Genomic DNA, 23,632 nt, shown 5'->3' on the forward strand with positions numbered 1-23,632 from the left:
AATCTTTAACTCTTTCATGGCAAATCGTAAAGCTCTCATCCTCGCTAGAAAGTTTTAGGTATAAAGAATCTTTAATAATTCGTCTTCCAAAAAAAGAATCATAAAAATGATTATATCCCTAATTGGCCATGGAGTATTATTCCAATTAGATTAACCCAATCATTTTTTCCATGCAATATTTTAATAATCCTCGTATTTTATTCATAATATATCGTTAATCCACTTCAAGTAATTTTTATAATTGCTTTGTTTTTTCACTCATACTGCACATTATCATATTTATTCATTCAGTTTTATCTTACTCCAGATATTTTTCATTCTAGTTTTTATTATTTTGTTAAGTTATATGTATTTGTATTTTGTTATTTGTATATTTCGTTCCAGTTGATTGCAGTGTAATATTTCTAATAAAATCCACCTACATGTGTATCAAATTGGGGAGGAGGGGAGGCATGAGCTCTAGAAATGGAGGTGTGATTTTAAGTATTAAGTACAATTTTATGTTGTTCGTTCATCAGGATTTACAGATATCATAACTTTATTGTAAACTTTATTTTGGAATTGTTGATCCATGAGGTTCAGTTAATTGATTCCTCAAGTGTTGTAGAAATTGATTTCGTCGAACTTATTTTGCTAATTCACCGATTTAATATTGATTTCTCTGACTTCCAACATTATGCGATTCCTCAGGAAAGCGATATTAAGCTTCCCTCAGTAAGCCTCACTATTCAGATAGCTCCATAACCAAAACTCCCAGAAAGAAAAGTCTACACCACACGGTAGCCACTTGCAGAGAAATGCATCATCAATCATCCGCTTGCCTGTAAAACGTTACAGTGGAATTTAATATTACATTATCATACAAATGGAAGAGTTTCATCTTGCACAAATACGCTAGATTTCATGCACCTGTATTTCATTATTCTGGGTTCCAGCTTATTGGATCAGACGCATTAGAAAGGCAAAAATAAAATTTGTATTACGAATTGTCACTTCTATCAATCTTTTAGCTAATTGATTTGGCAATTGCGTGTATAACACTATTTTGCTTTTCGTGTTCAAAACTATTCTTAAACCTTATAGTTCAAATAATTAGTAGACAAGAGTTTTTCACATTTGAGCTTCAAGTCCTTTAAGTTATTTTATAGACACATCGTATAATTTTTAAATTAACTTAAAACGAAATACAAGATATGGACTTAACATTTAACATCAAAACAAGAAGTGAACATTTATTTATTTAAGATAGCATTCATTGCTTAAATTGGAATAATTTTGATTTATATCAATTGCTAATAAATATTTTTTTATTATATGGATGGGTTCGTGATTTGAATTAAGTGTAATTTGCTGACATTCGGTATAAATAAACATTTACAAGTGCTAAAGCCAAAAATCCAGTCTTGGCTTTACTAACTTTAGTTTAATTACAGTGGCAATATACTACTTCACTCACAGAAAATAGAAGAGCTCAAAATGATTAAGTAAACGATCTCATATTCTCAACCAAATTCGGCAGTTTTGCCGGGCTCAAAACACCGAAGATCATGTGCCATATTTACTCAATGAAATCACAACAGTAGCTTCTTTTACGGCGTTTATTGTTCAACTTTTATATACTTTTAGACTCAAGAATTTTCAAAAAATGCCTTTCGCCAGTTCGCCAAAAAATCTCACCAAGAAACCAAAATATATCCATATTCTGTCAATTTATAGACATTTTTTTGTTTAATGAGTATTATTTATCTAATTTCGCCAATTTATCTGATTGGATTTTAGCAATATTGCACTCATATCCATAAGAAGACAAAGACCGAAAGCATACAGATAAATCAGTTCTTTGTTTATTTCATAAACGGGAAAGTAACAGTTTAATTTGCTTTCGGGTATATGCCTTATAACAAATATTTCCAAACTTCGAATGACTCAAAACAATATTCCCTAAAAAGAACTTTGTAGATATACTAGGATTTTTTAAAAGTATTTTTCAGCTTGTAGACAAGTCAAACATTAGCTAATCTGCTTTTTCATCGCCGGAAACAGCAAATTTTGAATTTTCCTCCAAAACATTAGATCTTGTAGTCATCATCTATATGACAAAAAAAATAATAATAATAATTGGAAAGGGGGGAAGGGGTAAAAACTTGCTACTGAGCAGATAATGATGCCCTCAAACTTTATTTTGCTGAGTCCAGCACCTGATTAAATAGTTAAGTCGAAGACTTAAAAATAGCGGAATGGATGTCGAGCTAATAAACTGGAAGGAAGAGTTAACCCGAGCGAAGTGGAGTGTCGTTAAGCTATGATTTAGACGCCACCTTTTAACGTCGACGCTAATGACACCAAACGCAGCAAGAAAAGCGCATCGGCTTACTGCAGAAAGGGATACAGAAGCGTTCGATGTTGATGCTTAATTACATTGGAGGAGGGGGTCGTCTGAGGAGGTAGTTGAGAGGGTAGAGAATTTTTGAGTGAAATAGGGTTGTCGGTCGTTTGCATGACAAAAATGAAGCAACCACTATTGGTCGATTAAGAAGTGCGATGAGAACTTTTTTTGTTTTATTTTGTTCTCTTCTTCTCAAACTTGAAATTTGAATGTTCGAAGGGGTATTGGAAGAAACGAACGAAGCGATTTGAATTGCAAATTGAAGTTGCAGAATTACTTTGACCATTCTGCTACACAGGACATTAGGAACCGTGGAAGAAGTGCTTTTATCTGAATTCTTTCCCATTAATTTGTAATCTAGTCTTGTTGAAATGATCTGGAGTAAATTAGTGTCTAATAAAAAGAAGAAACATCGCAATTTCTTTTTGTGAGAAATTACTTATTTTCTGGTTTGAATTGGAAATAAATAAAAGATTTTGTTTAAACTATTTTTATTCATTGAAAATTTTATTCGAAATATATAATTCAGTTTGGTTGAGACGGTCCTGGAATAGATTAGTTTTGAATATAAAAAAAAATGTTATTGCTATTTTTTTTCCTCTGAAAGGATTTATAACCTATTTGAATTCAACAGAAATGAAAAATCCTATTTTATTCAGAGCATAATTTACTTATAAATATCATGCTAGTTAACGGTTGTTTTTGACAGAAATGTAAAATGCTTTACTACATACTTTTTAAATAAAATTATGAGATCTCATTAAAAATTCTCTTAAAAAGGATTTTAAAGATAATAATGTAAAAATATTTTGAAGCAACAAAAAGAGTAACAATTTTACAGAGTCACATAGAGACAGAATTTGGAGTCGGCATTTCAATCTCAAAGACAGAGCAAGATGCGTAAGAGAAACATCAGTTATATAAGCGTAAGTTTCCTTCAATTAGCATTAAAATCACCTTTGACGTTTACTTGAAAAGAACAGAAAACATAAAATGAAATTTATTTCCTGGATTTCAAAAATTTTCACACCATAAGCAGATCGTCTAATCGTTTTGCAAAATCTTTTCTTCAGACGCCTCAACTCATTTCACCCATATAGTAATCTCTCGAATTTCATGCATTTTGGGAACAGCTTTGATATACAGTCATTTTCACCAAATAGTTTATCGCCAAATTTTAGCGAAATGGCCAAATGTGGCGCGAACGGCAGTAAAAGCGTCACCGAAAATCTGCCAAACTCGCAAGGCGCCAAATGACTGTATATCAAAGTTTAGCCGTATTTTTTAAATACAGATTCTCTAGGCGCAACTGTAAGAAAGATAGCTCCACGGAGATGTAAGTTAATGTTTCTGATCAAGTCTTTCAGAATTATTCAGTTAAAATGCGTGTACCGTAAATATTTCTCAGAAGCATAGCATGAGTCATGGGAGACTATTTTAAATGCCATGAAACGTTTAAAGGAGACGGGCTGCGATACAAGTCGACTGTTAATTCTATATGTAAAAGGCGTCACAAAATAATCGATTGGAGTGGTGTCTTCAAAACTTTTCTGCATACTCTCTTATAAACTTGTCTTCCTAGAGAACATTGGCTTACAATAGTTACGAAATATTAACTTTTAGCGTGAATTTTGCATTTATTTGCCTAATCTATCTTGTCCTCCTTGGCGAGTGTTTTGGCGATCATTCCCTGGCATGCGGTTAGTAGCATCCGAAAACCGAATTTGTACTTCAGACACATTTTTCCCAGTCAACTGAAACAAGGATTTGACACAAAACTACATTTGTAGTCATAAAATTCCATATCTAATTTGATATGTTTAAGTCGTTGAATTTTTTTTAACTATCGCGTTTGCATGTTTCTGTAAATAGAGATCGACAGAAGGTCAACCCTTTGTTGCTTTTGACTCAAACTTTGAAAGATGTCTGCAGTTTTGATGTTAAATATGTGTTCCGAATGTTATCTATCTAGCGCACTTTGTTTAATAGTTATCATAATAATTTATATTCCTATAGTCAGACATACGGACTTCCTCTGAAGAGATTTCACTCAAAATTTTATATAAAGCTGCAAATTCGGTGCAAAGATCTTATACCAAATTTCATCCTTTAGCTCAAAGCTTTTTTGAATTATCTATATTATAGATGTACTGATATTTTCCAAAATGTATTTTCGAACTTTGGAATGCCTAAAACGTGGAGTTTCGTCAAAATCTGTATGTACAACAAAAAATGTATTGTAAAATTATTGCTGTTTGATTATGAATAAAAACTTTTAAAAATAAAAAATGCAAGAAAAATGCGAAAATCAATGCAGTCGTGTTCACGATAAAGAACAATATATGATGAAATCTGTTGTATCACGAAATAGAAAAAAACGTCACTGAAAGTTTGTTCTATGCCTATTAATTTATCGTAATATATACAGATACTGGCTTCTTTAATTACTTTCCATTCACTTTTCACTTTTAATTATAAAACTTGCTAAAAAATATGATAAAATACATTGCCCTTTTAATATTTTGTTTTAGCTAATTTTCTAATACAGTACTAACATAACTTTATGCAAATTCACTGCTGATAAATCCGAAAGGTGCGTCTACTTATGAATAATTCACGAAAAGATGCTTTCTACAGAATGAATGCAAACGAAAAAATAAATAGCGGCGAATGAATATTCATTCCTTACTGTATTTCGTCCCCGGTCTGCACAACAACGGAAATAGTAGTGGAAACTTCTTTATTCTTCTCTGTCTGATTGAAACACTTCACTCCGGAATAGCAAGCAGCCTGAAAGAAACAACAAATATATTAAGTTTGCAATCTAACAAGTGAAAAAGAAAGCATATATCACATCGAAGTTGAATGAAAAAAATTAAGCTTTGAAAAACTTCTAAGTGAGTTAGCAAGTACTTTTTTTCTCTTTGTATAAAGTATCTATTCTGAATATTTAATTTTTAAGATAAGTATTGTATTTTTTTTTAAGTTTAATTCGTAAAAAAAGGTTTTAAAAAGTGTCGTTTTTGCAATCATTGGAATGGCCCGATAGCATAAGTTTACTAGAACTAACAGATTTCCATGTTGCTTAAATTAATTCAAACTCCCTAAAACATATTTGGAGCGGATATCATGACTTTGAAAAGTGATCAAATAATATTGAGCTAGCACTCTTCTAAAACGCATCAGTAAACAGGCATTTGATTTTGACAAATTGCAACTCCCAATAAGCCCGTGTGTGTGTAATGATATTTTTAATCTAATTTAAGTCCTAACTAATTTCTATATTATTTTAATTTAGCATATGTTAACTTTATTCTAAAATTTTCTCTTTATTTTTGATTTAATTCCCACTTATTTATTTATTTAATTCTAAAACCTGCTAAATGAAATGACTGATTCCGCAGTAAACACATCAGGAATAAAGGGATAAAAATCTGTAGCATTCACACGTGCTTTTCAAAGATACCTAAGATTCCCTTGCCAAAATCGACACATGGCAAAGTATTCCCTATCAGAATCTTATAGTAAAATCACTGAAGGGAAACATTTCGATCCCTTTTGCTCTCGTATCGAAATGTAATCTGATGTCTTAAGGATTTTTTCGTGTACTTAATATGATTCGCATTAAGAAATAAATTGAAGTTAAAATTTCTAAAATTTCTTCTTCGGCCACGCTTGTGCAAAATTATATATATATAATATTAATTCAAACCATTGTACTGGTTTTAGGTTGATTCATTTATATGGATTGTACTATCTGTTAGAATGTATTCAGACATTTTCGCATTGTGCAATTAATAGAAAGAGTTTCATCCTATAAACAATTCTATGTTAAAAACAATCTAATATTCAGATATATTCTATGTTATGAAATTAATGTCATATAAAAGCATTTTTTACCATATTGGTAACACTTACAAACAAGTGAGGCAAATAGTTGAAGAAGTAATAAAACTGATTTTATTTTCATTATAATAATAAAATTCAATGCTACAAATTGTTCTTGACATAATTTTGAAAAAAAAATTAATTTTAATTGAAGAAAAATTCACGGAACTAAAATTGTTATCACTGAAAATGTGTGTAGAATTTTAAAGTGAAACATAACTGGTTTTTGTTCCGTTATACGCTCCGCAGTAATTGTGGAAAACGTCAGAATATCATTCAAGTTAAAACTCCAATTAAAATTTTGTAAATTCATTCGTTAATAAACACGTACTAATAAAGAGGTTATTAGGAGCAAAATTCAGTTGCTCTGTTGTTCCAAAGTAGCAGCCAGTAGGATACTGGCAACTTTTATGCAGAGTGCAATTTACAAAAAATACGGCAGACAGAAACATGTATGACGTTAAAATCGACTTTTATGTTTTCGTCTTTTATTTATTTTATCTAAGAAAACATTTTTTTCATAGATAAAGCAACGGAACAAAAAAGATTGTTTGTTCTTTAATTAAAAAAAAAAAAGGCAAGAGTGTTAAAACACGACTTGAAACAAATAATAACAATGTTATCCAACTTGTCACGAAGACAAAACTAAAATCGTGTTACTCATGAACTTTCTAAATGCTTTTTTGACTCATTAAAAATGTTTTAATGGCTCTGCAAAGAATTTCATTGTATATACATTAAATATTGTCGTAAAAAAAGAAAATGTCCTTAGCTTCCTTATAATAATACAGGTGTTGTTTTCCTTTTAAAGACAGATGTTTAAAAACTCATAATTTTCTGTGAGGCACCTATATATTTATATTAGATTTTTAATAATGCATTACCAACAAAGATTTACTTCATCAAAACAGTTTTTTCTAGTTTTATGTTTTAGAGAAAATGTACAGAAAAAGGATAAATAAATTATAATGAAAACTCATGAAATATAACAGTTCGGAAAAAATGTTCGGCCATATGTGATAAAAACGAGATATTTTTAAAGAATTCAGATCAGATAAATCGATTTTGTTAGAAACATAAAATCATAAATGAAACGCACGACATTTATGGAATAGATATATCGATGAATAACTGGACAGCTGGTGTTGTCCGGTTATTTTCTGGATAATTGCCGAATCGTAACTGTTTCAGACCACTTCTTTTTAAAATTAATAGATTTTCATCTACAGATATATAGTCAGAAATTGGATCAAATAATGCCCCACAACATTAATCAAAGACTGATGTTGAATTGTTATTATCTCGTTGCTCATGGGTTTTCTAACACCACCACTCAGGCATTACTTTTCCGTTTGAAATGAAATTTCGATTGTGAAAAAGTTCCAATTAGCTAGAAAATCAACCTGCTCTTTGTCACAACTCTACTGTACTTATCTGTACTATAACTCTACTGTACTTATCTGTACTATAACTCTACTGTACTTATCTGTACTATAACTCTACTGTACTTATCTGTACTATAACTCTACTGTACTTATCTGTACTATAACTCTACTGTACTTATCTGTACTATAACTCTACTGTACTTATCTGTACTATAACTCTACAGTACTTATCTGTACTATAACTCTACAATACTTATCTGTACTATAACTCTACAATACTTATCTGTACTATAACTCTACAATACTTATCTGTACTATAACTCTACAGTACTTATCTGTACTATAACTCTACAGTACTTATCTGTACTATAACTCTACAGTACTTATCTGTACTATAACTCTATTGTACTTATCTGTACTGTAATTATTTGTACTGTAACTCTACTGTACTTATTTGTACTGTAACTCTACTGTACTTATTTGCACTGTAACTCTACTGTACTTATTTGTACTGTAACTCTACTGTACTTATTTGTACTGTAACTCTACTGTACTTATTTGTACTGTAACTCTACTGTACTTATTTGTACTGTAACTCTACTGTACTTATTTGTACTGTAACTCTACTGTACTTATCTGTACCGTAACTCTACTGTACTCTACTACTGTTACTCTATCATACTCTACTACTGTTACTCTATCATACTCTACTGTCACAACTATCTCTTGTAACTGGATTTGGACCTATTATATTTCTGTGCCATTTTGCTTTGTTTTATATTCGTGATTTCCTTCTAAAGTATTGAAAAATCATTCTAATTTACTCGATAAAGTTCAAAATTCATAATTTTTTTTAAATCTAGCTTTAAACATTATAACCAAATTTAGTATACTTCAAATGATTTTTTATGAGACTTCAAATTTTCTTAAAGTACTTAAGCGTCCAACACGAGGAAACTCAGGAGTATTTCAATAAATAAAATAAAAAGCAAGAATAAACGGCATCACGTGTATATCTACGCTTCCCAAAGCTAAAGAGATATTTGTATAAAGTTAATTTATTTAATTTATTCATTTTATAACTCCAAGTGCCAAATGATAAATTTTCTGTCAATATATGGATTAATTAAATACAAAAGAATTGTCTTAAGATCTATACAATAAATAGGCATGATGGTACATTGCCTGATTTTGTTCAATGTACTTACAATAATTTATCTCTGATTATACTGTATTTACGATATTCCCCTAAGATTAACAGTCAAGATCAACTGTAAATTCCCAATCCTAAACAGATCATTAACAACCGACGCTGAATATGACGCATTCGGCGTTCCTTTGATTAATTCCACCGTGAATCATAATGTGCGATATAAAATCTACATATAAAGAGCGAATAAAAAAAGGGAAAAGGGTTATTTTTTCATCTTTTATCCTTGCAGATTAAAGAGAACTTCATATTTAATTTCGCATGAAGTTTACGCCTAAATGCTGATCGGGACACATAAGACTGGGCTTGAAAATGTACCAATTTATCACTTTAATGGTCCATTCCCTTTCATTACCTCTCTGTCCTCTTCTAATCATCGCTGTCATCGGGTGGTGGACGCCAATTAATATCTTATTAGGGCGTTGGCCCTCTATGGCAAGGGTGGGGTCTCGATACAAGATCCGCCCTGAAGAGTGACCTCAGCATCCATCACCTTAGGTCATAGAACCTGAGCACTGAACTGAATAGTTAATAAAATAAATCTTTCAAAAAGAAAGACAATCTTTTGGAAGCAAAGTGGACTAGTTTACCTTTAAAGGGGAGAAATTTTTAATTAAAGTTCATTAGGGACGAACGAGGGAGCTAGGCAACTAATGAAGATGAGGGGCCCCCTCATTAGATTCACTCAATTTGCAAGTTGGGGAGATAGTCATTAGTCGGTTCATCGCTGGATCTTCAGAGCGGCACAATAGTTTTGAATGAAGCCGTTTAGTTGGAGAGAAAATGTAAGTGGGAAAAGAAAGTGGGAGATGTGTTTGGGCATCGCGAAGACAGAATTGATTTATGGGGAAAGTATATTGATCTCGGATAGTGGAGTTGGAGATGGGCCCAAGCAATCTGTAGAAACAACAAAGCTTTCTGCATTTAAAGTAAATATTTGGCTGGGAGTGAAAATATTGAAGACTGAGTTGAAAAGGGAGTTATTTAGTTTTCGTTAAGTGGGCTTTCGCACAAAGTATAAAGGTTGTGCGAAAGAGTAGCATTTTTAAGATGGGTTTTCAGAAAGTTCGTTAGAAACTTGTACATTTGTAAATATGTAATAGCAAATATGTTTTGGCGTATGAGTGCCCTAAAATATTTACATGCGAAGGAAGAATTAGAATCGGAAAATTTTATCCAGTAACATTATATAAATATCTGGAGTTGTTTTAACGAGATAAGGTTAGTATTCCGAGTAGTATTTGTAAAGTGCACGATGCTTCATCGTGATGTAAAAATCGTTCAAAATACTGTAAACTGTTTGAGCCAGAGATATTAAATTATAAAATTTAGAATTTATTTCAGAGTTAAAAATGATTTAAATTAGAATATTAATTAAATTTATTTTAAATGATAGTTTTTTCCACGACTTCGGAGAATATTTTGGCCGGGAAATAATTACAAAAATTCCGAAATGAAAACTAATAATGTTTTTCTTTACTTAATAATTGAGTTTTCACACACGCGTGTCTCAGTAATATTAAATATATTTTATTATTTAATCGCTATTTTTACTAAAGATAATTTTTAAAAAAAGGTATAAAAATGAATAAATCGGGCATAAAACTTTGCGCTGCATTTCAGTGAAGAAGTCGGAATATTTTTTAAAAAATATTTTCTTATAATTTTAAACATTATTTGACATTTTTATCAACCTTGTGCTTTGAAAGTAGATTTTATTTTTTATTTTTAATGCATTGTAGCTTATATACAGTCACACAGACGACAGGTAAAAAGTATTTTGACAATAAGATATTTCATCCATTTGTAATATTTAATAATCCAGTACTGTTTTTCTTTTCGAAAAGTTTCAGAAGCATAATTGTTTTTTTTCTAACGGGTTACAAAACAGGATTTGTTGTCCTTCGTTTCAGTATATTTGTTTTTCCAATCTATATTAGGATTGATGAAAACGGAATTTATTTAAAGAAGTAATTACCACGCAACGACCTCTTATATATAGCTTGGTAACCAAATTACGTTTGTGTTTCACTTTATTTCAGTCCTTCTTTACTATGATGTTTATTTTCTTTATAGAATAAGGTACTATTACTATCATTGTTATATAGATAGCATAAATCAGAAAAGTCATGGAAAGACACATAGTGATTTTCGAATTTCCCAAACTGAAAGCTCTATTGTATATATTTCTGTTACTAGGGTTAATTCATTTTTTTTTCTTATCCTGCTGTTCAAATTGGAAGTTACACTGCGAAATTTTTTCTAACTTCATATTCAATCTGTAAATTAACGCCCCCACAAAGAATTTCTCTTATTATTAATTATTTTACCTTATAACTAATTTAGACGTAATTTATTTTTTTGAAATATTTTAATTTACCTACTGTTATCTGTATGTAATTGTATTGTCGAGACATGAATTCAAGATCTTTAGAAAAAAAAATATTCTACAAAAATCACTCTGCTTGAAGTTATATTATAATTTTATTATTTCATTTCAGTTTGATAAATTAAATTCTAAAGGATATTATTAGTAGCATTTAAAATTTATTTTTTAATCATGCTTCAATTCAATAATTTTTAACCTGTAAAATTTCTTTTCTAAATATTAAAAGTTAAATGTTTTAATATCAAAGGAATAAAATAAAAAAATAAAAACGTCAGTTTATGCAACTTTAATTATGAAAAATTTATATATAATATAATATAATATTACATTTATGATGAATACCAGCAAAGAGATCTATTTTTCAGTCTGCGAAAGATGAATATAGAAATTTATTTTATTAATGAACAATAATTAACAGAACATTTCAAATAATAAGAAACATTATTAATTATTTTTATTTATATAATGTGTGATTTAGGAAGAACAGATATTCTTGGGAAAAGGAGACAACCCGATTTCTCTAAATGAAATTAATTAATACTAATTACATTTTCTTAATACATTTCTTTTGCAGAAATCTTCAAAATATATGATAATAACTCTAAGATTAATTATTTAATTGAAGATTAAATTATCAGCTTCATTGAAAAAAACAATATATTCACTAAATACACAAAAGCAAAGTTTCTGACTCTATTTAAATCTCAAACTTCATTCATTCAACTCATTCCATAAATGCTATAAATGCATTATTAAATTCAGCACTCATCTCAAACCTATATGCAAGATTCTAAATACACCCCGTAAATTCAATAATTTTAGTTCAACTGACATGATGAATACATCATAATAAAACTATTCCAATAAATGGATGTCCTGCATTCCAGGGAGATACCAGGTATTACACTTTTCCGCCTACTAGAAAGTTCTGGAACAGCGATATCTACGCATCATTTATTAAACTAACACCCTCTCCAAACATAGATGCCGTCGGGACCAATGGCATTTCAGAATGCCAGCCAAGTTCGCTAGATGGATGGCACTCCAATCGTGGGGCCCTCTACAACAATCAAATGAACTGCGATGTCAAATTTGCATATGAAAGTAACCTCCGAGGGCTCTCCGCCTTAATAGTCCCTCCCTTTGATGGATTATGCAGATTTGAACATGGTTCATATTAAGCACGGTCCAACGACTCTCTACAAGATTAGAGTCTTATCGAATGGATGTTTCAATTGGCTGTCAGCAGTGGGTAGATGGAATTATTAATGGTTAGATGCAATGGACAAAGTGCAGAGATACACCTCCCTGTAGGTGAGGCTGGATTTAAATGCGTGCCCACTAGAATGGAGAATCAGTGCATAAGTTTGTTTTCATCAAGTTGGAAAGTTATGGCGGGTAGATATGTTAATAAACTTATTGATGAAATATTGCAAATAACTTATGGGACGTCGGGATTATATGATTAATAGTACCAAGTAGAGAGAAAATTTTTCAGTTCATATTATATCAGTCCATACTTAATATGCGGAGAACATCTTATTTAGCTTTATAGTCAAATCCAAAAATAATTCTTTTAAACAACTTAAACTAAAAGATGCATATCCTTAAGATGATTTAGTCCAAAATTTAATTCATATGAATTTAATTTATAAATTTAGATGTAAAATCACATAATTAAATGCTTTCATCTAGCATCTTCTATATTGAATTATCGATTTCACATACGCATGAATAGGCATATTAACAGATAGATAACTCTTTCGAGTTTTGGGTACGGATTTCGACCTATATATATATATAATTAATTCAAGCAGTATAACCATATAGTAAATTTCTTCTGTCTGACTCATAGTCATGGAAAATTATCCTGTCCGCTTGAAACTGGATGTAAAAATTTCCAGTAGAAATAATGTGTTCACGCTTTAATACATATTTAAAATTCATCTTTCCTTATTGTTTGGTGTTGTTGTTACTTATGGCACTATACAAGCCCGCTGACAGATATCTCAGCGATTTAAGCCGAGTGAGCGTCTCTTGTTTATTGAGTAGCGCTATCTTGGGCTAAAAATACGACTTAGCTACTTCATGCGTCACATTCGCTTGCACAACCCCTTTTTACAAGGGGCCACATTCACACATCACACAGATAGAACACAGAAGAAGAGCCACCATGCCCGAACCGGGACGCCAAGATCACGGGGAAGACGCGCTACCCCTATGCCAGGACGCCGGCTTTCTTCATTGTTCTTGAGTTATGTTTAAAAAAAGATAGATGAAACAATCAACCTTTGGATGAATTTAATCTCCTGCTTCGTTTACGAGAAAAAAAACACAGAGGGTCATTTACTGTAAGAAAGGTGGTGCATTTTAGGGATTGCATGTAACATGTTTGTCTCTTTTTTAAAAAAATTAATTATAATTTCATTTAGCTTTTTGTAATATCCTACATGGGCCAAACCCAATCACATTATATCATAACTTTTTCTTTTCGATTATAGATGAAATAATTAAAATTATTGTGTCGTCAAGGCATTTTATAATTTAGGAATTAATCAATTTACAGCATTTGATGCATCGTCTTTTTTATTTTTAAAATAATTTTTAATGCGTCAAAAAATCTTTATATTTATTTTAGGTTTTTATAGTCTGTAACTAAATACAAACTTTATGTGCTCTCATACTATTCTATTTTATATATATTTTACAACATTTTTTTTTTTTTTTTGAGATTGTTTGATTCTTTGGTGTGAAATCTACATTTGGTTGAAAGTAAATATTTCATAACGTTCAAAAAAAGTCTTTAAAAGTAAAGAGAATTTTTACAGATATCTGTAGTAGAAGCTGATTACTGATGTTTAGCAGATAAACTTAACGAACATTTGACTATTTGTCTATAAAAAGGGAAAGATCTTGAATAGACGGAATTCTCGGCGCCAAGGAATTCTCGGCTCTCTTTTAGACGCTAAGGTATGGGATCCTTCCTGATCTTTCGATACCCTGTCTCGGGAGCTATAAAATCGAAAGTTCACACTTGAGAAATGAAAATTGAGGTAATTATGTCTTTGGAGTGTTGATTTGCAATGCTTCGTGGCTCTTTTTGAGCGCTTTGAGCTTTTGTGATTATAATTACTACTTTATATTATAATAATATTGTGATTATAATTATTACTTTACATTATATTATATTATTACTTTCCGTAATAATAATAAACAAAGTGTTATTTTAATGAAATGAAAAGAATATATTCTTTAAACATGTGAATTACTTTATAGGAATTTTGAACAATATTCTTTCAGTAAAAACATAAAAATGGACAGTATTTTATTTTTATAATACAGCTCCATTCTTAGAGTACTGTCAAAATTTTTGGTTGAAAATAACACTGAAGCTCTGCCTATTCTGCTAGTTTATATTCAGTGTAATAATGTAACATCTACGTTCACTCTATCTATCATATCACTACATCCTGGAATTTAATCTTGGAGTTTTATTTCTGCCTAAAACATCCATTATTGCAACTCCTAGATAACTTCTCTTTAACATGTGAAACCTCTTTCCTCCTTTATAACAATTTTTATAGCATTCCTAAAGGTTATAAATCATCCTTTTGCTAAAAAGAAGGAGGGAAAAAATGCCGAAGTTAGCAGTTGAACCTTCAATTCAAAACTTTCTATCTTACGGTTCTTCTTTAAAAATATGAAAAGGGGGAAGGGTGCATAAGAGAATTCTCTGGCTTCGAAATAAGTTTGGTTTTTCTCATAATCCATTATGTATGAGAAGGGAAGAAAGTTTTTGAACAGGTGACGCGTTTTCTTTTGAAATATTTGTGCTTAGATAATCCCCGGGGAAAGACAAGACGAAATATTTCCTAGAATTCCATAAAATTGCCCTCGACAGTTTCTTCACGAAATTAAAATCAGTCTATTAGTTGCCATACGAAATTTCATAAGCATAAGAATTCATTAAGGATGGAATATTTGTATCGAAGACAAATACCTTATTTGAATTTTAAATCAACCTGCTTTCGTATGGTAATTCATATCATAAGAAGGAGAATAAGTCAAGCTGAAATTCATTGTCAACACTTTTAATTGGTTTTTGTGTTTCGTATCTTTCAAGGAAATGTGTCAAGAAAATTCTTCATAATACATTCAACTTTTGTAGGGTTAGTGCATTTTCTTGGTTTCTTTGTTGTAATATTTTGGTCAATTTCAAGTTTTAATGATAAATATGTCAAAGTATTTGATGAAGAGCAATATTTTTAATCACTTCGGAAACTGTCTTTTAGAAAGTGAATTCAAATTAAGTTTCTTCATAATAATGGAAATTTCTTCCAAGAATATTAATTTGAAATTAATAGTTTTACAGTGGCAAAGCATAATTTGAGTTTCTGTCTGTCAAACATTGCAGTATTTAACTTTAATAAACTTTATGTGAAATATATATTCATAGAAATGACTTCAAGAGACTCCACTTCATAAATTTTTATGAATTAATAACTTATTTTCCATGTTTTTCCTTATCTCTATAGATCAGCTTATTTAATGATGGACCATAAAGCAATTCGATGATATACAATTCAATTAACATTTAATTTGAATTTATAATTCAAAAGTTATTAACGATAATTTATATATTTTGGCGTTTACAAATATATAATTTATTAAAGTAATAATTAACGTACGTAATTTATTAACGTATAAATATATAATTTATTAACGTAATAAAAACTTAACACAAAATAAGAATATTTCAAAAAAATCCTTAATTCTTTTTAAGAAAATTAAAATCATGTGAAAAAATTACTTACCTTAGACAATTAATCAAGATTAAAAAAGAAAAAAAAAATCATGATTAAACAAAGATTAAGGCTATTAAAGTTAACTTACTTTAAAAAAGTTTGATTAATTAAAAAATAATGATCAAATTCCTGTTTCTTATAAAATAAACGCATAAATTAAAAATTTTAAATATTTTGAAATAATATAAAAATATTAATATAAAAAGTACACAAAAATTTATCAGTTATTCATATTTAATTTGCATAGCCTTACATTCCAGAATTTAATTCTACATGTGATTTTTTTCCGTTTAATTATATTATTATAACGATACTAAAAATTATTATGTTGAGGTGCGTTTTGAAGCAAAATATATCATAAGTGTAATGATCGTTTCAGATATCAAATGACTTTCTCTTAAAATCTTAATATAGTCACGTTACTTCCAATTTTATTATTTTAGCTATCATTATAGATAGGCTTTAATACGACATTTGTGATATTTTTTTGTCCTTTTTTTATCAAACTTTATATTCAATTAGTTGAAATCTATAAGATAATTCAGCATAAATAACGTGCTTTTTTTTTACTAATATATATTTCTCGTGAATATAATAAGATGAAAAACTAAACCAAAGCATCTTTTAAATAAACAACTAAATTATTTTAAACCTTTTTTCATAGTTTAAAAATAAGTACAAAATATATTTTTGCATCGGTTATTTTAGAATGATAATTTTTCATTTTATATATTATTTAAATTATCTATTATTCTTAACATAAAGTTATAAAAATTATATAGGTTTTTGTTATAAAATAAATTAATTTGATGAATCATCATAAATTCCGATTTCATTTAGATAGTTAAAATCAATTTTAAGCTATGAAAGCATTAATTTGAAATAGAAATTCAATATAAAAATACAAAAATATCACCTAAAATTCTCTTTAATGAAAATTAAAAATATATTTTAAATTTTTTTAAAAATATTTATTAAAAATATGCCTTTAAGTCGCATTATAAAGTTTTTATTAAAAAAGGAATTATGAGATGCAATTCTTTAAATTACATTTAATAATGAATTCTATTAATTTAAAAGACAATTAAAAGTAATACATGAGTTATATTTTTATGTATATACCTTCCAAAATTCATGATTATAGTTATTGATTTTTAAAAGCTTGATAAATTGTTTTATCTTTTTGTATTAAAATTAACATTTTTTTTTTTTTTTTTGTGAAAAGATTAATTTATTTACGGCAGAAGATTAATTTTTAAACTTAGAAATAATACAAGCTGATTTTTATTTTGAAAAAAATTAGTATGAACTATTCTTTTTAACATTTTTTTCTTTAAAATAAATTTTGAAGTTATTTTCTGGCTTTAAAATTATTAACACTGCAATAAGTAAACTTTGTGGGAAAATATTTTTACAAATGTTTTTCAATTTTTCATTTTCATATAATATCTAATTTTAATTTCGACATTGTAACAAAATATTTTTTTCAGATTATTTATTTAAACATAAGAAACACAGGTGTGAAATTAACTGCACACGGAAGGAATAAATAGATTTTTAACTGGATCTCATGTTTCAGAGAAGATTACAGTATTATTCCGAATATTTTTTATGAAACAATGCAGTTTATACAGAAGCATTTATCTTCCCATTTATCCTCGCCATTTATTTTCTGAAATTCATATTCGCGTGATGTAAGCAGACGAAAGAAATGCACGATAGAAAGAGATTACAAAGAAAAAAAGTAAGAGAATAGACGGAAAATGTGTATTTTTTTTTTATTTATTTTGAAGATAGAAGGTAAACATCTGTTTAATGAGATTTTACAACTGAACGAGGAAAAATTCAAGAAAGGGAGATTCAAGGAAATACCTTGATGCAAAACACAAATGCTGAAATCTGCTTAATGGATTCGTCGTTTTTTGTAAGATTTTTATTAATGAGGAATTTTATTAATATTATTTATTATTTTGTAAAATTGGATTTGATTCATACTGAATGAATCAGGTCATTCTTACTTTCTTGTATAAATACATACTTTATCTTGTATAAAACATAAATCTTTATATTATGCTTATGAAATTTTATGGTATGAATTACATATTTATGAAATTATCAAATAATATTGGTATCAATGTAAATAAGTTTTACTGATTAGTTTATTAATTTTTAAATGGTTTGAACCATGTTATACTTATCTAAATCGCAATGATTATAAGCAAAGGGGGGGGGGGATATTTACAAATATTACAAGTGTGTGTTCTATGGTCAGGCATTTGATTTAGAGCTACCAAATATGTTATAAATATTGGGTGCATAACTCCATTTTTTAAGTTGGAAAAAGAAATTTGTTAATAATAAAAAGTAAAGATTGATTTTCTCAAACAATTTATCCCCTCCAATTAAAATATTTGTCCGTTATTTAGCCAGTACACGAATTCCACGAAGAAAAATGTTTAGTTTTTCAGATGCAATCCATTTATTAGGACAATTTTTAATATCTGCAGGGGGGGGGGGGTAATTAAATTTCTCTCCAGGAAGGGTAGTCTGCATTTGCCGAAACGAATGGTGATGTGAAGGAGCAACATCTGGTGAATAGGGAAGGTGGGACAACACATATCAGCGAATTAATTCTAATTTTTTTTTCATCTGTTTGGCCAGCATTAAGATATTGGATGAAACATTTGTCATGTCCATTTGTCATACTTTGAACGTTTTTCTTTTAATGATTCGATCACATTGATCAACTGTCAAATTGATCATTTTTAATTCGCCGATATTATTATAAGCAAATTTTATTCAATAGCGTATGTTCACTGCACACATCCGGCAGCAATCGATGTGTTTTTGTAGCAGTCTTTTTTTTTAACATGTTCCCCAAGTTGATTTTTTAAAATTAAATATTAACTAAAGATTAAACCCTAATTTTTAAACGTTGTAATCAAATCTTTCAAGAACACCTTTTTCAATTAATTGTCCGGCAAGTAGAGCTAAAAACGCATCTATTAAAAACTGACTGTAAGATTTGTATACATCCAATATATTGTGGGGAGTGGAACTATGCACCTCAGAGTCATTTTTCTAAAATTTTAAAGAGAATTTTGATTAATTAATTAAAGATTAAAAGTAAAGTTTTGACGTTTTTCTTGAATAACTTTTAAAATTATTCTAAGGCAAAAATGATTTTTTACATCGTTTTAAATTTAAAATAATTTATTTTAATTATATCATTATTTATGATATTTTTTTTCTGCTTTTTATTAATTTTTTTCAAAAAATAAATTATTAAGAAATACACTAGAATGTTATTCAGATGTTATATTCAAGACTATAAAATGCATTAAATTAAAGGCTCATTAATTATTATTCAGATAATTAACAGTTTCAAATAAATATTAAATAGTTGCTGAGAGAAAAAAAATTATCATTTCCTTGATCTAGGCTCATAATATTAAACATTTTAATGAAGTATATTTGAAGTATATTTCTTGGAATGAAAAGAATAGTAAACAGGGGTATATGTTAGGGAAAGTTGCGTTGTTTTTCTGCTGCACCCCTCCCCCTTCGAGTTGAGTTGGGGGAAGAGGGATGCAGGCGAAAAACAACTAAACTCTGCCTACCATATACCCTTGTTTACTACTCAAAAGTGTTTGAAAGCAGTTAATTATGGTTAATTAAACGTATTTATTTGGTAAAACGATACGCTTAAAAGAAAAAAAAATAATTAAAAATACAAGCATTTTAAAACATAAATTTTCATTTTCATCCATAATGTCAAATCATTATCCCCAAATTTAATTCCTTAATGATGTTATCCCAAATTAACTGATATAAAAAGAGAATACATTAGTTTAACTATTTGGTATCGTAAGAATGTCTGAAAGGATATCGGCATCAACATTTTTGTCATTAAACATCAGATACGTCTTTTCCACGTCGGCTCCTTTTTTTCAGTCAGCAGCCTCGGGCGAACAAACATTTGTTTCTGCCTTCATAAAAAGAGACGTCTGCGAAAAGTCGGTGATAATAAATGTATCTGGTGAGACAAAAGAGTAAAGAATGGGGGCCCAGAATGGATGAAAGTGACCCACATCTCTTTTATTAATCCGTTTCCTTTTTCTTTATTTTTCATACTTTCCACTTTGATGATTTGGCCCACGTGGTCTGAACACAGAAAATGGCGACGCAGTAAAGACGAAGGTTGTTCTTTTAAAAAGGTTGGGGATTTTTTGAAGTTATGTTTCTGAAAGGTTTCAGAACATTCTTCTTGGAACTATTTATCCTTTCTTATCTTAAAGATAACATCTTCTCCACCTCAAGATAAGAAGGTGTGGAACTGATATTCTTTTGATAGTAAGAGCTGGCACAAGTGGAAATATTCTTTTAGAAACATAAATAGTTGCAAATTTATAAAATTGCAACTAATTTAATTTTTTTTAAATTATGAATCCATTTTATTTTGAAGAATATATTTTATCTTCTGACCAAAAACAACTGATGCATAAGAATTCTACAATTGTTATAAAACTAATAACTATCAAGTGAAAAGTAATACCATATGTAACAAAATCGTTCCAACTTAATTAAATTACAAAATAATTTGCCTACATATTTTTAATGGCAATAGGGCAACTAAATCCAAACTGCCATTTTATGGCTTTATCATTCTGAGTTGTCATTTTATACCTTTTAAACAGTTTAGAGTGAGTGAAAATATGTTTAAGAAATTATTCGCCACAGTATGAAAGGTAAAGAATTGCTCTCAGAGCCAGACAGTTTACGGTTCAAAACCCGCTTTCATTAAAGATATGCATGCCTAACGCTCATTTAATCTGATCTCCATATGCAAACATGCCTTTCTCTGATGTTGTGACTAAGTTTCAAAAGTGGAATGCAATTCTTTTTTCTTCATCTGATCTAGTCTAAAAATTAAGACACCTGTTTCAGAATAGGCTCCATGTTATTCCAAAATAATTATTTAATGTTACTAAAGTGAAAATGGGGCAAGAATCGTTTTTTTTTTTTTTTTTTTTGCTTTTACCATTTGAATGAAAGAATTATTTTCTTTGTATCCAATCTTTAAAAAACTCTATAATAATAATATTTCATAGAATATCAAAGAGATAGAGAAACCTACCGACCTTAAATTAATTAATTATTCAGTACGAACATGCCAATGACAGTATCTTGTTTTATATATAAAATGGATAATTAGCCAAAAGGATTATTATTATGGTATGTATCTTAAGCAGTCTCTTGTGATATGACAATTATGATATTGTTTGCCAGTATTCTTACAAGAATACTGGCAAAGTATGGCCAGATATGGCTTTTGCGCCATAAAACACCAAAAAACCAAACCAAACCTAGAAGAACACCTTATTTTCTATTCATTGGACTTCACTTTCGTTAATTTCAATTTCAGTTGCTCACTGAAGAAAATAAGCTAAGAACTAATGATATTTTGATAAACTAAAGCTATGTAAAATAAGCTAAAGGCTGATGGTATTTTGATAAGCAAAAAGCTGAGTAAAATAAGCTAAGGATTAATGGATGATTTTCTTATTCTATTCACCAAGATGATGCAGTTACTAAAGGATGATAGTATAGGGAAAACAATGCCGCGGTCATCGTTTTTATTGCAAATTGATTAAAATTACCTTTTTTTCAATGATACTGCTGCAAAAATTTAAATATGTAATTTCATATTGAAAACAATTAATCAGTGAGTTTCTCTATATATTATTCGTGTCATTTAATTTCACTTAGTTGCAGAAAAACTCTACATAAAACCGGCGTAATATTGGCAACTGGTTTCCCTGCATTTCAATTAAAGGTATTAAGAGTAAAATCTGACCAATCATAAGAATGAAAAACAATAGGATCATTACCAGGGCTATTTAAATCATTTAAAGATGACTGGCGTAGCTTTTTGCTACTTAATTAACCACTTCCTTCGATAAATAATTTTTTTCACGAATTCACCATAAGAAATAATCAGATAATAATACAAAATTGTTATTATTTTGTAGATCATAATGAAAATTTCCAGAGCTACTTATCATTAAGCTGTTATGAATCAATTAAATTATAATAAAATTATTATCATAAAATTATTATTATTATCCTGAAATTATCATTATTATCCTGAAATTATCATTATTATCCTGAAATTATCATTATTATCCTGAAATTACTATCATTATTATCCTAAAATCTTTATTATCATAAAATTATTATCATTATAATCCTAAAATCATTATTATCATGAAATTATTATCATTATCCTAAAATCACTATCATGAAATTATTATCATTATTATCCTAAAATCACTATCATGAAATTATTATCATTATTATCCTAAAATCACTATCATGAAATTATTTCATTATTATCTTAAAATCATTATCATGAAATTATTTCATTATTATCCTAAAATCATTATCATGAAATTATTTCATTATTATCCTAAAATCCTTATCATGAAATTATTTCATTATTATCCTAAAATCATTATCATGAAATTATTTTCATTATTATTCTAAAATTATTATTCTCATTTTTATCCTAAAATCCTTATCATTAAATTATTATCCTAAAATCCTTATTATCCTTTTATGTCGAAAGGGCTTATTATCCCAAAATTATTATCATCATTAAATAATTATTATCCTAAAATCCTTATTATCCCAAAATTATTATCATCATTAAATTATTATTACCATAAGTATTTTTTAATGCAAAACTGCAACTAACAAGTACCTTCATTCAGTGATTGATTGATTTTTCCACACTGTCATCTTAAATTACCTTGGACTCTATCCAACAGATCTTAAGCATTTCAAGAATTAAACCCATCAAACAAAACAATAACTAAAAATTTGATCAGTCCCAATTTTAACCAAAGAATAAAGCTAGAAATGAGAACCAAAATACCGATGAAGTTACCAATCCATCAGGGATAATAACTTTTATTGGAGGCAGGAAGTTAATGTGCCGTTTGTGCAGGAGAGAAAGGGCAGAGCGCCCAAAGCCACTTCTAGAAAAGATAGTTTGGACATATGTAGACTCAAATAGGGCTACAAATTAATCTCTCTGGGCACGTAGAGTTGAGTAAAGTGAGTTATATCGACCCGGGTTCTAATTCTCGACGTGCTATTTTGAGGCCACAGTTACTTTCTAAATTTACTGCCGGTTTTCAGCAGAGAGTTGAGTTTGTTTGAAATAATATTAGCTTTATGTGAGTGGAATGGAGCTGTACTATTCTGATATGAAGGAATCGTTTAAGGTAATTCTTTATGTCGAATTTTAAAGATAGAAATAGGTTAACTTATTTGATTTCTGCGAGAAATATTGAAGGAAGCTTTAGATATAATGAATGCAAGGATTTTAACTATTATAAATAAGTTTTACATTGACTATAAATTCAAACAATGGCATTACTAATGTTTTTAAATATTATGCTAGCCGCTTTCATGAAGGTATAATATTAATTAAATAACTGAATAGAAAATAAAGTCTCTAAAGTTCATAAAAACCAATTGATAATTTTCAATTAATGTCCAATT

General features: G+C 29.0%; 1 protein-coding gene across 2 annotated transcripts in view; it reads right to left on the minus strand.

Moving 5' to 3' along the window:
- The window catches only part of LOC129965933 (fibropellin-1-like), a 201,340-nt gene that overhangs the window by 43,285 nt on the left and 134,423 nt on the right, over positions 1-23,632 (minus strand). For both annotated transcript variants that reach the window (XM_056080225.1, XM_056080226.1), the window contains exon 2: positions 5,076-5,176. In XM_056080225.1, the coding sequence (XP_055936200.1) occupies positions 5,076-5,176 (101 nt within the window). The remainder of the gene's footprint in view (positions 1-5,075; positions 5,177-23,632) is intronic.

The sequence above is a fragment of the Argiope bruennichi genome, chromosome 4 (assembly GCF_947563725.1).
Source record: "Argiope bruennichi chromosome 4, qqArgBrue1.1, whole genome shotgun sequence".
In the NCBI taxonomy this organism is placed as follows: domain Eukaryota; kingdom Metazoa; phylum Arthropoda; class Arachnida; order Araneae; family Araneidae; genus Argiope; species Argiope bruennichi.